We start from the raw sequence: 16013 nt of genomic DNA, 5'->3' as shown, positions 1-16013 counted from the left end.
ATGAAAGTTATGATAATTTCACTTCTGAACACATCCAGAAAATGTGTAAAAAAATTCAACAATACGAAAATATTACATTAAAACAAATTAATGACTGGATCTGCGCTGATTACCTACCAAGCCTAACTGACGGAGAAGTTATTGAAATTAAAGAAGAACCCTACAATGATAAAACTGGTATGTTTAAGGATATTCATTTTTGATCCCGTTACTGAAACTTAGATAAGAAATGTTTAATTACAAATTAATAATTTTGTTATTTTATTTAGAATAATACATTAATTATTTATATTTATTACAAAAAGGTTTGTTCTACAGACTTTTATGCAGAGAGAGATCATTTGATGGAAGATAAAATTTCGCCTTCAAAAGCTTTAGAAGATTTAGATTGCGTCATCTCATTTTTTGAAAAGACTGGAGAAATCTCACTCTTTGATATGAAGGTACTAAAAAAGGTCAGAAGTAAATTGTTGGAAATTAAAAATAATATTTAATTTAAGACATGGCTCGGTATTATCGGCACGGACATTCAGGTCGCGAGGGTTACATCTCCTGACTCGCGTCGCGCGTCTTGCTCTCTGCGGTCGTCTAAATTTTAAATGCGTACCGTAAACTACGCGCGACGGGAATCAGCAGGTGTAACCCTCAAGAACTGAATGTTGCGTACCGCTAATTCCAAGCCCTGATTTAAGATGATATTTAATAACATAAATGACTCAATATATTTTGTAATATATAAATAAAATACTTCAATGACTTGAATTCGTAGCAATTGTTTAGAATATCATTTTATACAGAGCTTTGTATGAAAGTAAGCAAGAGAATATTATTAAATTATATGTACATTACGTGGAGTGACTAATCAAATTAAAATTGAAATATTTTATATAAAATATTAAAAATAACTTACTAATTTAAAAACAATTCAGTTGTGCTTAAAAAAATAGGAATTGATTTTGAAATCTTTGAAAATTTTTTACCTATACAAAATTATTATTATTTTTACCAGCTACGCAGAATATTAGAAAACATTTTCTTGGTTAACGCCGGGCCGGTCAGCGTGTACATATCTGTGACCGGTATTAGGGGGGATACGAAAGCAGGAGCAGACCCAGTCGCCCCCTGAGCAGGCCCTCCAGTCAGTTCCAGGCAATGGCCTGCTGAAAGACGTGAAATTCTCCCACTCTTACCCTGACAGCACAAAAGTGCTGCAGATTATTGTTTCCGTGAATTTTCTCAAATGTTATATGACTCCATCCGTAACTGCATGAATGAGAAGTTCAGCAGAGTAGGGGTATAGGGCAGCATAGTCGACCGTCGCGACATGACCAATCACAAACGTGAGAGCAACCCTGCTGCCCTACTCTACTCAATTGCACATTCGTGACGTCGTCAAGGATATAGTCACGTGACATTTGAGAGAATGCACGACACGGTGCCGTAGTTGTGAATGTTAGTTGTGGTTCCATGTTGGAACCACGATGGCACCACTATACCGAGCGTGTCAAAACTCCGAGTACGAACACTCTGATTTCCTCTCTGATAAAACATAACCACACAATACAAATTTTAAAATCATGTATAATTACACAATAGATATAAAAAAGTAACAAATTTAATATATAAGCGGCTAAATGATAACACAAACAATATGTCGATTTTTAATTTAACCAAATTTGGGTCGATACAATTCATATGTTCATTAAAGGAATTAAAAAGGATATTAACATTAAATGTTAAAAGAAAAGTAAATATTAAATGTTATGCTTGTAATAAAGAATCCGATCAAATTCTGAAAAAAGGACCATGGAACATATTATTTTTTGGTTCAGATGGATTTTCAGTAGAAAGTTTAAAGGTCTTATATGAAAAATAGTATGACAAGTTTATATTTCATGTGATACTAAATTTTATTATTCTTTCATTTTTAATAACTATTATCTTTTTATCTAGTCATTCTAAACTTGTGCAACGCTTGGAAGTAGTTACGGTTAATACGACAACACAGAATGATGTTATAAAGTATGCTAAAGAAAAAGGTATTACTATAAATTACTGGCCACTTGATACTGGTGTGTACAACTTTCATGTTGGAATAATTGTTTCCTTTGGTCATCTAATTCCATCGAAGATTATAAATTCTTTTCCATTGTAAGCAATTTTATATCCACAGCAGTAAAAATAAGTTTACATTTGTCATATTAATGTACCTTTTGTTATGAACATTATGCAGTGGTATGTTAAATGTTCATGGTAGTTTGTTGCCAAGATGGAGAGGAGCATCACCGATAGTTTATTCATTAATGAATGGTGAAGATAAAACAGGTGTAACAATAATGAGGATTAAGCCAAAGAAGCAAGTATCATATTTTTATACTTTATATGGGAATAATTTCATTAGTTCGTGATCTCATTGTAAGTAATAAAGCAAATAGTAATTGTCAGAATATTTAGAACATTTTGTGAATTATAGTGTGAGGGTAAAATATTGTAATAAACTATAATTTCAGGTTTGATGTAGGGGATATAATTCTACAAAAAGAAATTAATATAAATGAGCATGAAACATTACCTCAGTTGCACACTAAATTAGCAAAACTTGGAGCAGATCTTTTAGGACAAGTACTTGAAGATTTTCCAGAAGTATTACAATTTGCAAAACCTCAAAATCAAGTTGATGTAACATATGGTGAATATACATTTTACATCTGTAATTGGTTTCAATAATGAAATCATATTATGTAGATTATTAATTTTTATTGTTTTAATTAGCATAGATAATATAAATTAGTTTTATGAATTCTAAAAACTATTAATTGTATTATACTATTTAGCTCCCAAAATAACATCAATGATAGCTTTTGTGAAATGGAATGAAATGTCTGCAAGAAATATTTACAATTTACACCGTGCTCTTATAGGACTATATACATTAAGAACAAAATTCATAAATAAGACAGTAAAGTTATATGATATTACAATTACTGATAAATCAATTGCAGTAAAATTTATAGAAGAAGCTCCAGGTAAATGTATAATTTTGAATTCTAATTAATTCAATAACTTAAATTCTAATTTATATGACTACTAAAAAGTTATATCTTTGTAGGAATGGTAACGTATGATAAAGTTAATAATGTGTTAATTATAAAATGTAAAAGAGAAGGTTGTATTTCTGTGAAGAATGTAGGAATTGAAGGTAAACCTGTTATGAGTGCACATGACTTCAACAATGGTTTTATATCTGGTAGAAATAAAACAAGCATTTTGTTCTCTTCATGAATAATTCATTTTAAATTGAGCAATAAAACATCCATTAAAAAGTCACACATAAAAAATCGAAAAGAGAAATTTGTGTTTTATAAATATTCTAACATTAAACGTAATAAATTTAATTACGCTTTAAGTGGAATGTATAGTGTCACATAAATATTTAAGAATGTTTAACTTATGTATGATTATTGTTCACACACATACAAAGATAGAATTTTATATTATTATTTTATTTCTTACCTTTGTAAACATGTATATACTCCAGAAATTATATAAAATTAAGCGCAAAATAAATCAATCGATAATAAATAGTGGAAACTTTATTAACAGAAGATGGAAGTTCTAAACCAGATGTAAAAATAAAATTTACAGTATATGTTTTCAAGAAACTTTGTTTAATTAGAGGAGAAATTGTATCTATATTCTGTATATTTTACAAAAAACATAATGACATTCAATGTCTTAATTTATTTAAACGTAGAATTATAGCTGCAGACATAAAATTGTTGATATTAAGTCTCAGTTTCAGAGGCCTGAAATAAAAGAAATATTTTTACTATTACAGATTCTTAGTTTTATTGAATTAATTTAACTTTAATATATTCCTATTGACAATTTCAGATCAAAGTTAAAATTATCCATAAATAAGTTTAAGCTAATTTGTTACTTTGGCCTGCTTCAAAATTATATGTAGTGTAGTTGTATTATCCGTCATTTACGAAGAATTGATCCCATTTTCTTATAAAAGTGAGATTAAAATATTTTTCGTATTAATAACTAATTGCCTTTCGATATTTCGTAAATGGAACGTTGTGTTTGATTATTGAATAAATAAAGACGGCACAGCTCTTACTGAAAATAATTAGTTAATGTTAGCAACTAGTTATTAATAAGATTATTTGTTCTACGTTTATGATCATTCAGAAAACTGATGATTTACATGTATATTAACAATAAAGTACTTTATATTTTGTCAGGTATTTGTTGTTTTTGAATATTGGAGCAGTATCATCTAATCAACTTCCTTTACAAATGAATAGTGATTATAATTTGTATTTTTTTGTTTTGACTAAATAAAAAGTACCGTTATTCAATTGTGCAATAAATGCAATTAATAAATTATAGTTAACTTACACTAGGATCGCAATCTGCACAATGCCATGAATAGCCTCTTCGTTTGGGTGATTTTTTGACTGGTGGATCGAGACAGGTGAAGTGGTAGCATTTTTTACATTCATCACACCTAACATGTAAAAAGTGACAATATCAAGATTTTATAATACATATAAAAGAGCTATGTATAACATTATTCATGTTTACTAACATAACGAGATTTTGACTGGTGCCAGGCATATCACAGACATTACAATGGGTTAAAAGGTCTGTATCTTTTCCTTTCTTTCCATTTCCCGTAGACGTTCTGCTACTTGTATTATTAGTAGTTGCATTTGTTGTAATTGGTGCAGGAGTTGAAACTACAGGTGGAGCCGGTGGGGGTAGTAATTTAGGCGGAGGTGGTGATGTGATTTCTGTGCTAGTCGATGTAGCAACGAACATTTGCGGACTTGATTCAGAAGCTATTTCACCTTCAGGTCTTGGAATTGGCTTGATCTTTTTGGTGGAGCAAATGCAAATTAATTATTCTATATTTAAAACAGAACAGAATTATAGGATCATACTTTTATTGTTATTCTTCTATGAACTTCTGGTTGGCCCTGGCCTTCTGGATTTTCCACGTCGAGACTTTTTCTTTTATGTTTTCGTTTCCTTTGTTTTACACCCGTAATCGGGTCAGGAGTATATCTTTTGTGTTTCTCCCTAATAAAAAAAAGTAAAGAATTTTTTGCCCTATTTTTACAAAGATAAATTACCAACCTTCTCCTTTTCTTTGCACTCCTTTGTGATACAGATTCTGTACCATCTGCTGAAGCTACCATATATTCCGGAGATCCTTCTCTTGTTATTGTCACATTATTAATAGGTTGCTGATTATACAATGATTCTCCTGACTGAGCAGGAATTGAAGATGGAGGTTGTGGTCCTACCGGCTTTATAGTTACCTGCATACAATTAAAAAATAAAAACAACGTTTTTATATTATCAGAAGGCGAAACTAATTATGATTCAGTAAATAATTACTTTTGGTGTCGTAGGTGTATCAGGAGCTGTCATATTTGTTACACTATTAAGGCTACCAGAAGAATTTTTTGATGTGCTTGGTGTCGTTGGAGTTGCAGGTGCTTGCATCTCTTGTGGCGGTGTTGGTGTTGGTGTTGACGTTAAATTAGAGTCATCCTTGCAATGCCTCAATTTACGTGGAGCTGACGTATCAACACGTTCTATCTCTGATCCAGAAGATTCTTTATCGCATTCGGAACATTGCCTGTGTTATACAAATTTATTGTATATGCTTGAGATACTGTGCAAAGATATTGATAAAACATAGTAAAAAATATCTGACATATTTATGTACATACCATCCCATAAGCTTTGTTTTTTTGGGCATACGTGATAGAGGTGGACTAAGACAAGATAAATGGTAGTGAAGATGACACGTGTCGCATTTTGCAAGGAGGTGCTGGTTGGTAGATCTTCTGCATATTCCACATTGATGCCTTAATGTTAGTTCACCTTTATGGTTTTGATCTTGCGCTTGACTACTTAACACTCTACCTTCACGTACTCCTTCTACTCCTTTACCAACTGGTAAAGGAAAGCCTACACCCATTTTCAACGCAGCCGCGGTTGGTACACCTAAACCCGTACCTATTAAAACATACAAAATTTACATATTTTATATATTTGAATCCCAAATTCATAATTATAATTTTACCTAATGTTGGCGTTATTCTTGGTTTTGATAAGTCAGCTATTTGTGGTAAGGGTTTTCCATAACCGCTGGTTTGAAGCACCTGGTGGTACATTTCAATCTTTTCTTTCAATGTTAAATTAACACGAATTTGTTCTTCGTTATCCTTCATCACTTCGTCATACTTTCTGTCTAACCTTTGTTGTTCATTTAGTAATTGCGAATTAACATCAAGAAGTTCTTGTAATCTTCTTTTCATAGATGTTACTCGTAAATTACGATCTAGGTAATAACCAATAAATTCCACACTAAAAGCAGGTGGTATATGCCATTTTTTTCTAACATCGACCAATGCTACAAGTTGTGCTTCCTGGGCTTCTAATGCAGCTGTATCTACACCCATAAGTTCAGCTTTTCTTGCTAATTGTCGACAAGCAGAAGCTGATGTAGTTAATAGCCGAGGCATCTTTTGCGTTGGTACTAAAAATAAAAGACATTGTATTCTCTATAAAATTCGATACATTTGTTGCATTTAATGTAGATGACGTACCCCATGGTGGTGGTCGGGATGCTTTATGAGCTAAATATTTATGTCTATGCTTAGCTAGTTTTCTTTGAATTCTACGCTGTTCTTCAGTATCTAAATGATTGGGTTGTTTTAACAATTGATGTCGGTACTGAGCTCGTAATTGTAAAGCTAACCAATTGCGTCTACGTCTACGAACGAGAGTTTTATCGGAATGAAGTTTGCAGTGTGCATAGAACGGATCAGCTTGATCAACTTCTTCACTATGAGCTTCAGATAATAGACCTTCTCTTTGTGCGCTATGAAAAACGGTACTTTAAGTCTTTCTTCAAATCAATAGATTTTTTTAAATCATATGTGAATATAAATATACATGTGAAGTGACTTGCCTTACCATGTAACATGAAAATATGTGTGACACATTCCTGCATCACATTCTATGCATACTCCAGTACGAGCATAACGTGCATCTTCACATAAAGAGCATTGCTTTGCTCCCCATTTACTGTATGCCATCTCAAATAGTGTTACACTCGATAAACGATCAACCTGGAATAATTATAAATACATATGAACATAAACATTTTAAAACATTCTTGTTTTATGTATAATAGAAATAAAAACCTTCCATACTTCTCCAAAAGCAACACCAGGTACATAAAGTGCACATACTAAATGGACCCATTTGCCTACATCAGTCTCTTTAAAAATGCCACCTTTATTTGGACAAAGTTCACAGGGGGGATCCTCAATGCCTGCACTGCAAGCTTCACAAAACCATGGTGCTGATTGACATAAAGAATCAGTACTTGAAAAACTTTCTACATCAGATACACCATAACATCCTAAAATAGATAGTATTGCATATTATAATAGTTTTTACGTCTAACAATAGGACTGTTATCCAAGTTTCAAAAATAAAATAAATTTATATTTGTAGTTCATATTTTTACCTTCATGTACACTGACGCCACAACCATCACACTCAACAATTTCATTAACATCATCACTTCTATCTCCTAAGCAACCACAACAAATTAACATTTTACTTAATTTGTCTTCTAGAGGACCTCCTTTTAGTGCTTGCTGGCGAGCTTGTTCAATAACATCCCCTACTGTTAAATTAGGATTCTCTTTCCTATTAAGTAATGGATCTTCCAAAGAATCATCAGATTCTTCAGATACATCTTCTTCCTCTACAATGTACAAGAAAATATATATCTCTTTAATTGAATGAGCTATTAAGTGGTAATGTAAAGAGATAATTATGTATATGTAGTAGAGCATTTAAAAAAAGGGCGAGAAAACGAAATAGCAATTGTTGATCAAAGAACTATAAGTAAAAGTTAGTATAAGTTAGAATAGGTCAGAGAATAAGTACACAAATGTATACTCATCTGCAATTAATATGTTTTCTTAAATATTTTACACAGATGGTGAATAAATATATAGATAATATTTCTTTAATTTCAATAATGCATTATTGGACAATAGAATTGTTATTTCCTATTTTACCTTTTCCAATATCATTAGAATCTTCTGAATCATCATCGGATTCTTCGCAATGGTCTTCAATCCTAAAGTCACTATCATCGGAACTTTCACCCAAATCAAAATCAAGCAAAGGTGCTGTTCCTATAGGCTTGACTCTCCTCTTCTTTGGGTCTCTTTCAACTAAAAAGGAAATGTTGCTTACAGTTTCTTAACTCTTGAATTTTAAAAGGTATATATATATTTAATTAAATATATGCCTCCATAGGTCTATTAATACATACATAATACATACATACATATATAAATATAAACTAAACAAATTTTTATCAATACATCACATTTACTCGTTTGATAAATTAAAATAATTAAATTTTGAATATTGAAAAATGTTTCAAAGCTTTCTTATTTTTATAATGTAATTTTTATCCTCGCTGCAGCTATAATTGAACTGTGAATTATTTTAGCCAACCATAATAATTGTCATATGAATATTATGTAGCAAAACACTTGCAATTTTGTGTTAGGGAGTGCCATAGTCCAAAGGTTAAGATACAATTCTTTAAAAATGTTATTTAAACGAATTAGCATACAAATTTTATATAATAAAACATTTTCTAATATCCAATACATTTACTCAGAGAGGTATATATTACCAGAAATATAAAACAATTTAATGCTAGGTTATGTAAGTACTTCATTTAAAATAAATACATACACAAGCTTGTCATATTACTCTTATATTCACACTTATATTTAAAATTTCAATAAGGTTATTTTGTACTCTTTCAACTACTCCTACTTATTTTTCCCGTCAGCAGTTCTGACACTTCATGTATAGCTATATAGATTTTGAATGTCTCCCACTACTCATTGAAGTCAACGAGTCGTTGCTTCATAAAATACTGACGTACGCGTAAGATACGATGCCGGCTACACGAATTAGGTTAATTTTACATATGCCGTATTTATCTTATTTTTACATGCATCAATTAAAGGTTCATTGACCAGTCGAATACTATCCAAATTACTTTGATCAAAAACTACATCAAAACATTATAATTTTTGACAGAAAATTTTGTACATGTTTAGATATAATACAATAATACTTTATTTTTGAAAAAAGATTGGTAAAAATGTATAAATTAATTTCACACTCATTAATCAAGCATAATGTGTATTTTTCATTCCCACGTTTTCTCCATAAAATCTAACACGTGACAGGAACATGACTAAATTTCGTATAATACGATATCCTTAGTTAAAGTTTCATATTTTGTAATTACATATATGCAAAAGATTTGTTATAAAGATTTTAAATGTTTAGTGTAGGTAAACAAAATGTAGTTACTAGTAACTAAAATTAATAAATGAGACATTAATTCAAAATAAAATACTTTTAACTTACTCATTGTTTTGTATAAAAATCCTACGTCATCGTCTTGAGACATTTTTCACTAATCCATAAAGATTTTCTTTAGTTCACAATATATGTGTTTTATGTACACACAATTTTCAATTCCTTTGAATATATTACTTTTAATATGCAGAAATTAAAATAGTCTTTATTGTACACGTGAACGAGGCCATATGCACACAATATTTAGCATGAGTATTTATGAAATTTTAGTTATTCAAATTACTTAATTACAGAAAAGTTGAATGGACTTCCTTCGCTAGTACATATTATCCTTCTGACGCCGTCGTGTTTCTACTCGAATCAGTAACATATCGCCATATTGAATTTCTCAAAATCCTTTCGCGGGAAGTACAATCGATATTTACCAAATTATTTATTTGTAAATTAAATTAAATTAATATGTACATACGAAACGGATGTTACTTTTTCAAATGTACGTGAATTCATTTTTCATTTTTGGCTCATTCTAATGTGTATACATACAATTATTTTCTATGGACATAAAATGTTTCGAATTCATGCACTAAAATTAAACATGGTATCCTCAATGTAAAAGTTATAAAAATGTAAGCATAAATAAATGTATTTTATTCTTCAAAGTGCATATTTACACTCCTGTAATCTAGAGTACAATATGGAAATTGATGAGGAACATTGTAAAGACAAAAACGTAGGGGCTAAGATAACGTCTAGTAGTATGCTATTTTTGCGTATAATTTATAATATTTATTATATTTTAAAAAATAAATTACATACATTACTTTATAGTGTATCTTACAAATTTAATGCAATATTTATTAATTGTTCTTTTATATGATTTACAAATATGTACTTCGTATGTGCTTTCATATTTTCGGTCTTAGATTTATTACAAAAATATAATAATTTATTTATTAAAACAATTTCATAATAAATTATAACCAATTATGTATCATGAAATTAGAGATGTATAAAAAAAAAATGATTAAAGAAATAAAGTAAGGAAAACTTTTGTCGTTTGATACGAACTTGTCACAAACGATATTTCATCAGAAGTCAGACTAGTAGACTTTGATTTGTATGTCCTATCATTTTATTCTTGACAAGACTTATTAAATAATTATGTAAAATGATAATGAAATAATCACGAGGCAATTACAATCACATTAAAATGCATTTTGTTATAACTTTTGGGTTTTTAATTTCAACAAAATTTGATGTAAATATTGAAAACGAAAATAGTGTGGCGCTTAACAAAAAGGTTACAAAGAAGCAACAGCATAAAAAAAAAGCAAGAGGTAAAAATAATCATAATAATGCCGAAATTAAATCGAATAAACATAATAATACGGAAATTAAACCAAATACTGTGAACATTGGCAAAATATTGGCAGAAGCACATGTTGAATACGAACTTTTACCGGGCTACACTTTTAAATTTGATTGTCGCTGTTGGGAAACTGCTACAAAGGTATGCAATTTTATATATATATTCGTGCTATTAACCTAATTAATTAAATTAAAAAAATTATTTATATAAATCGTTCGAAATGTTATAATTTCATGGCCCTGCTTTGTAGATATACACAGAAAATGCTGATTGGTGCTTGAGACCTATAGTTCATGAAAATAATCTTTGGGTTGTATTTTCTATTCACCATGAGGTTGATTTAAATGAAGTGCAATTACAAAAATTTTTTGATTATGTTATTACATACCAAATTTTTCCTGGAAACAATAAGTTTTATGATAGGTTTGTTACAATTAACAAATAGTAAACATTTTCATATATTTGTATTTGTTCGTTATTACCGATAATAAATAAAATAGTATATACAGGGATAAGTTCTATTTCATTGGTTTATTAAATATTTTAGAAGAAATAATATTATATTGAATGATTTGCAGGGCCAAAAAGGACAAAGTGAAACAATTTTATACACATGCTAACACAATTAATATTAAACACAATGATTTTCTTGAAATATATCCTTCTGAATTAGAGCCTATTACTAAATCAAAACCAGAACCAATAATAGTTAAACATGAAACTGATGGCGAATTTAGCATCATATCATACCTTGATGTAATACCAGGTCAAGTTTTGTAGTGAAACACTTTTGAAATTCTATATCTTTATTTGGGTATTATGTTATATACAATAATTATTTTATTTAAATAATATATAAAATTTCATCACTATTAAATCATTATTAGATAACAGACATCAATATAAATTTTGGAGAATGATGAAAAAAGAAAAGTTTCCATCTGAGCCTGCGACAATTGAATTTGTTCCTTCTACTGAAGTAAAAGTACCTTTAAAGTCTAAAAAATTAAAAAACATGAAGACACAGGAGATGACTGTCCAGATGTCATTAACAACTCGAAATCTATTCTCAGGTAATTGGAATTTACAAATATCCTGATAATAAGTTCTATCATTAATTTTTGTATATATGTAGCAATATTGTGATATTATTGATTCTTGAATTGTTTTTAGATATGGGTACAATTACCTGTTATACCAGAAAATCCCAAATCCCAAATATATTATCTATTTTTATTTACACACAGTGTGATAACATTTTATCTAATAATAAATTACGAAGGAAATTTAATAATATATCCATTAAGTTGGAAAAAGTATCAAATATTCCAAACAACATAATAATTCAAAAAGGTTTTAATTACCTTTATGTAAAAATTAATTTTATTGATAAAATAATCATTACGCCATACTATATTCCTACCAAAACAATATATTTTGATTTCATGAATTGTTTCATGAATAATGAATTTCAAGCAGAAGAATTAATTAGCTTTCTTGGAACAAAATCTCTTACACTTCAAGTAATAATAACATTCTTTTTTATTGATTATGTATACTTGTTTAATTGGGTCCATAAATTAGGTAATAGGTGTAAGAAATAAAAATACTTCGAAGTCTTCTATTTACACATCAAGAACGCCATCAAAGGAAATGTTTATACGTGAACAAGAAGATGTTTTGCTTGGCTTTGCATCATTTGATATATCTGATCTTTTGAGAGGATTATGGGAAATTAGATTAAATGGAAACATGATTCAACCTAATAATATGCATTGCATCAATATAAATAATAGTAGTGATGAAATTTCTCCCTTCACCCAAGATATATTGCCATTATTGGATACTGTTATTAAGATTAAAGTCCGCTTGGCACATGATCTAGGGATGATTTATCGTATGGTTCTTGAAAAAGTTCATACACTGAATAGAATTTTTTTAATATTAGATGACCATCAGTTAGCCGATAGTATTCTTGCAGGTGTATTTTCTCATAATTGTAAATTATTTTCTAAAATTCATTCATTGAGTGAAGATATTGTCTTGAAGGTAAAGTAATTACATTGCTCAATACATATTTATATTTTTAAATTTAAATAAGTGTTTCTGATAAATTTTTGGGAAACAAATATAAATGTCAAATTGAATATAAATTTCAAAGTTGAAAATTTGAGTTTTCAGAAATGTTTAATCAAAATTTGAAACTTGGAGAGAAGTTAAAATTTGGTGTATAGTAAATAAAGATGTTAATAAATCAAATTTCTAATATAGGTAGACGAAACATCCAAAAACATTTTAACTGGTTTTGCTATTGACTCTTGTGGTAGATATTATATCTTTCTTGAGGGTTTAGCCAAAGGTTATTTATTGAAAGTTTGGGAGAAATTAGCCAAACTTGAAATCAAAAGTAATTGTATTTTTTATAATAGCAGTGCTATATTTCTTACAAGGCTTTACGAAGATTTCATGTCCATAGGCGGTCTTCTTAGGCTTAAACTAAGGTAAACTAAGTACAATGTACATTTCATAAACTTGACAAGATTTCAATGTTTAATAACTAATGTCAACAGTGAGCCTTTAGAGATACGGCTCCAACAGCATGATTTATACATTGGCGAAACAAAAAAAACTCACCGAGCTTATGTAATGAGAACAATAGGATTAATGGAATTGACTACAACTATGATATCTCTTTCTCAAAAATGTTTATTTCCAAAGGCAGATGCTGCAATAGCTATCCTTGAAGATATAAGCAACCATTGCCTTTAAAATTTTATTATAAGGTATTCCCAATTAATTACTAGCATTAAAGATAATGAATGAATGTATCATCTTACACTCACTACTTTCTTTTCTTAATTAAAATTTTAATTTCAGGTACATTTTTATTAATCACAGCGAGTGTACCGCGTTGTTAAGGTTAAGATCATGTGTATTTAAATTATAATTGAAATATATGACTATATTCATTAACACATAAGAGAATCAAAATGATTTGTAAATAAGATTTGTAAATTTTATCAGTTTACAATCCTAAAATATGGAAAATAATTATTGAAAGCTATATGACTCTGTGCTTACAAAACGGAGCTTACGCTTCGGAGTCGGGAACGCAACTGATCACAATTTGCTTATTTTCGTTATTTTCGTTTTCAATAAAAGTTATTCCATTCATTATTTAATTATACATAATAAAAGCTGGGATCAATATATGACAATATATCACAAGGAACATTATTTTAATCTGTTATACACACAATTTATTACCAATTTCAAAGTTAAGAAATTGGCCATGGGATATTATTAAAAGATCCTGGTGGCAATACAAATTTTATTTTATAATTGTGAGTATTAAATGAATTTCGAATTTTTGTATGTGTGATTGACTAGTTTAATACATTAAATGTTATAATGGAATCAAAGTATTTATAGATAAGACAAATATATTCTGACCGCCGCACAGTGGAGCCACTGCTTGCCAAACGCGGTAAAAGATATTTTATATCTTAAATCATGTATATATCTCTTTATATAACTGTATATCACTTTGAACTAAACGCATTATCTAGATAACGTTGGCCTTATACAAAACATGTATGGACAACCGATACTGTATTATTTCAATAGGAAAAACTATAATAAAAAATCACATGTAATAGTGACATAAGGTTTGACGACTTAGAAATAAGAGAGATTCTAATATAATTTCACGCAACACCTCTTGGGAGACAAACATAGGAACAACATAAGAAATACTAATGGATAGATCCAAAAAAAATAGCGTTCTTGAAGTACTTTCTAAGAAATTGTGACATTCGTTCAGTCCTCGATATTATAGTGTTAAAACAACGGCAAACACAATTCTTTACCTATACACCCAAAATTGAAAGAAATATCACGGTTTTACTGAAAAATATAGAGGGTAACTTCGACTCTACCGAAATATTAGAAGCGTTAAGAAATAAAAACGTAGAGAACACAAAGTCCCATTCTCGAACAAATAAAAGAAATCATTGAAGTCGCAGTAAACACACAAATCACACGCCTTTTAACACAGATCCAATCTAACAGTAACAGAATCGACACCATAGCACAAGCACTAGATATATAAATTTAAATCGATTTCAACGCCCTCAACAACAATAATACCACTCAACAAACCCCTACGGGAAAAACATATCACCACACACTAAAAATAATAGAAATAAATGTCAATTCATTAATATCAAACGAGAGAAGAGCATCTTTCACAGAATTTCTCAAAGAACACGACCCGAATGTAATCCTTCTGTGTGAAACAAAATTAAACCATAGACACCGGGTTAATTTTAAAAATTATTCATTCCTTAGAAACGACAGACCAAATGCTAAACAGGCTGGGGGAACAGGTCAAAAAGTATCCGGGAAGAAGGAAACGTACAAACGGACAACGGCGCGTTGCAGTGCTTCGTAGCGTACAGCAGCAAGCAAGAAACGAAAAATAAAAAATAAATAATATCATAGACAATAAAGTGAGTGACGATAACGAAAAAACCCCGAAAGGGGTTCCGCAAGAAAGTGACCATGTGCCAGATGGTACTAGTGCCCTAATTAACATTAATAGAAAACCCGCAGGGATATCTAATAAAAGAAACGAGATTCTCAAACTGATCACAAGCATCAAACATGCAGACGTGACCAATCGGATACTATCCCAGCAAATTAAGGACATCAGCAAAGGTAGAAAACCGACGAAAAGATTAAATCCATCACCAACAATAATTATAAGGAAAACCAGAGAAGAAAACGTAACCAGTGAAATCATGAAGACTCTCAATCAAGGAAAGGCACAAAAACCAAATAAAAATACAAAAAGCCCCACATATGACGAACTTATAAAACAGAACCGAAAGCTCAGTTCACTGGTTGAAAAATTAACCGAAAAATTGGAAGCAATGGCAATTCCGACTCCAGTGACTCAGGTAGAGTCAGAACCAGAACCAGAAAAAATGGAAATCGGCATGGAGAGCCACGTGTCGGGTTGTCCCGAAGGGGGCAGCTGGACAAGGGTAGCGTCTTCAAGAAGAGGGCTGCAAACGAAGGACACACGGCAGGCACGGCCATAAAAATAAAACAAAAACAGCCGAATTTCAACGACGTCTCCGCACAGCCAGGCCCCCTGCAGCCCAACGGACCTGGACCATCA

The 16013-nt window shown here is 30.3% G+C and overlaps 3 protein-coding genes across 7 annotated transcripts; 2 read left to right on the top strand and 1 right to left on the bottom strand.

Annotated features, from left to right (window-relative positions):
- The first annotated feature begins 483 nt into the window (after positions 1–483).
- Positions 484–3492, top strand: LOC117222247 (methionyl-tRNA formyltransferase, mitochondrial). The gene is made up of 6 exons (XM_076522952.1): positions 484–1875; positions 1954–2151; positions 2234–2356; positions 2511–2689; positions 2835–3026; positions 3110–3492. Exons 1-6 carry the CDS (start codon positions 1652–1654, stop codon positions 3280–3282), a joined length of 1089 nt encoding a protein of 362 aa, XP_076379067.1. The 5' UTR covers positions 484–1651; the 3' UTR covers positions 3283–3492.
- Positions 3493–3649: 157 nt separating this feature from the next.
- On the bottom strand, positions 3650–9797 carry LOC117222270 (PHD finger protein 14). Of its 5 annotated transcripts, XR_013033680.1 has the most exons (15): positions 9508–9797; positions 8124–8282; positions 7562–7804; positions 7233–7453; positions 7003–7157; positions 6633–6907; positions 6107–6562; positions 5751–6039; positions 5413–5656; positions 5149–5333; positions 4953–5091; positions 4598–4884; positions 4408–4516; positions 3941–4125; positions 3650–3806 (listed from the first exon to the last, which is right to left on the bottom strand). XR_013033680.1 is itself a non-coding variant. In XM_076522948.1 (14 exons), exons 1-14 carry the CDS (start codon positions 9548–9550, stop codon positions 3786–3788), a joined length of 2826 nt encoding a protein of 941 aa, XP_076379063.1. In that variant the 5' UTR covers positions 9551–9797; the 3' UTR covers positions 3650–3785. The 5 variants fall into 5 exon arrangements, 4 of the variants coding, with proteins under 4 accessions (XP_076379063.1, XP_076379064.1, XP_076379066.1 ...); XM_076522948.1 differs by lacking the exon at positions 3941–4125; XM_076522949.1 differs by lacking the exon at positions 3941–4125 and having other exon boundaries at positions 7242–7453; positions 9508–9796.
- Positions 9798–10555: 758 nt separating this feature from the next.
- Positions 10556–14065, top strand: LOC117222272 (uncharacterized). The gene is made up of 8 exons (XM_076522712.1): positions 10556–10969; positions 11079–11251; positions 11407–11594; positions 11716–11901; positions 12002–12351; positions 12413–13329; positions 13399–13611; positions 13706–14065. The coding sequence occupies exons 1-6, from the start codon at positions 10670–10672 to the stop codon at positions 12884–12886; spliced, it is 1671 nt and encodes a 556-aa protein (XP_076378827.1). The 5' UTR covers positions 10556–10669; the 3' UTR covers positions 12887–13329; positions 13399–13611; positions 13706–14065.
- The last annotated feature ends 1948 nt before the right edge of the window (positions 14066–16013 follow it).

This window comes from Megalopta genalis, chromosome 6 (assembly GCF_051020955.1).
Source record: "Megalopta genalis isolate 19385.01 chromosome 6, iyMegGena1_principal, whole genome shotgun sequence".
Classification (NCBI taxonomy): domain Eukaryota; kingdom Metazoa; phylum Arthropoda; class Insecta; order Hymenoptera; family Halictidae; genus Megalopta; species Megalopta genalis.
This window is presented reverse-complemented; position numbering and strand designations above follow the sequence as displayed.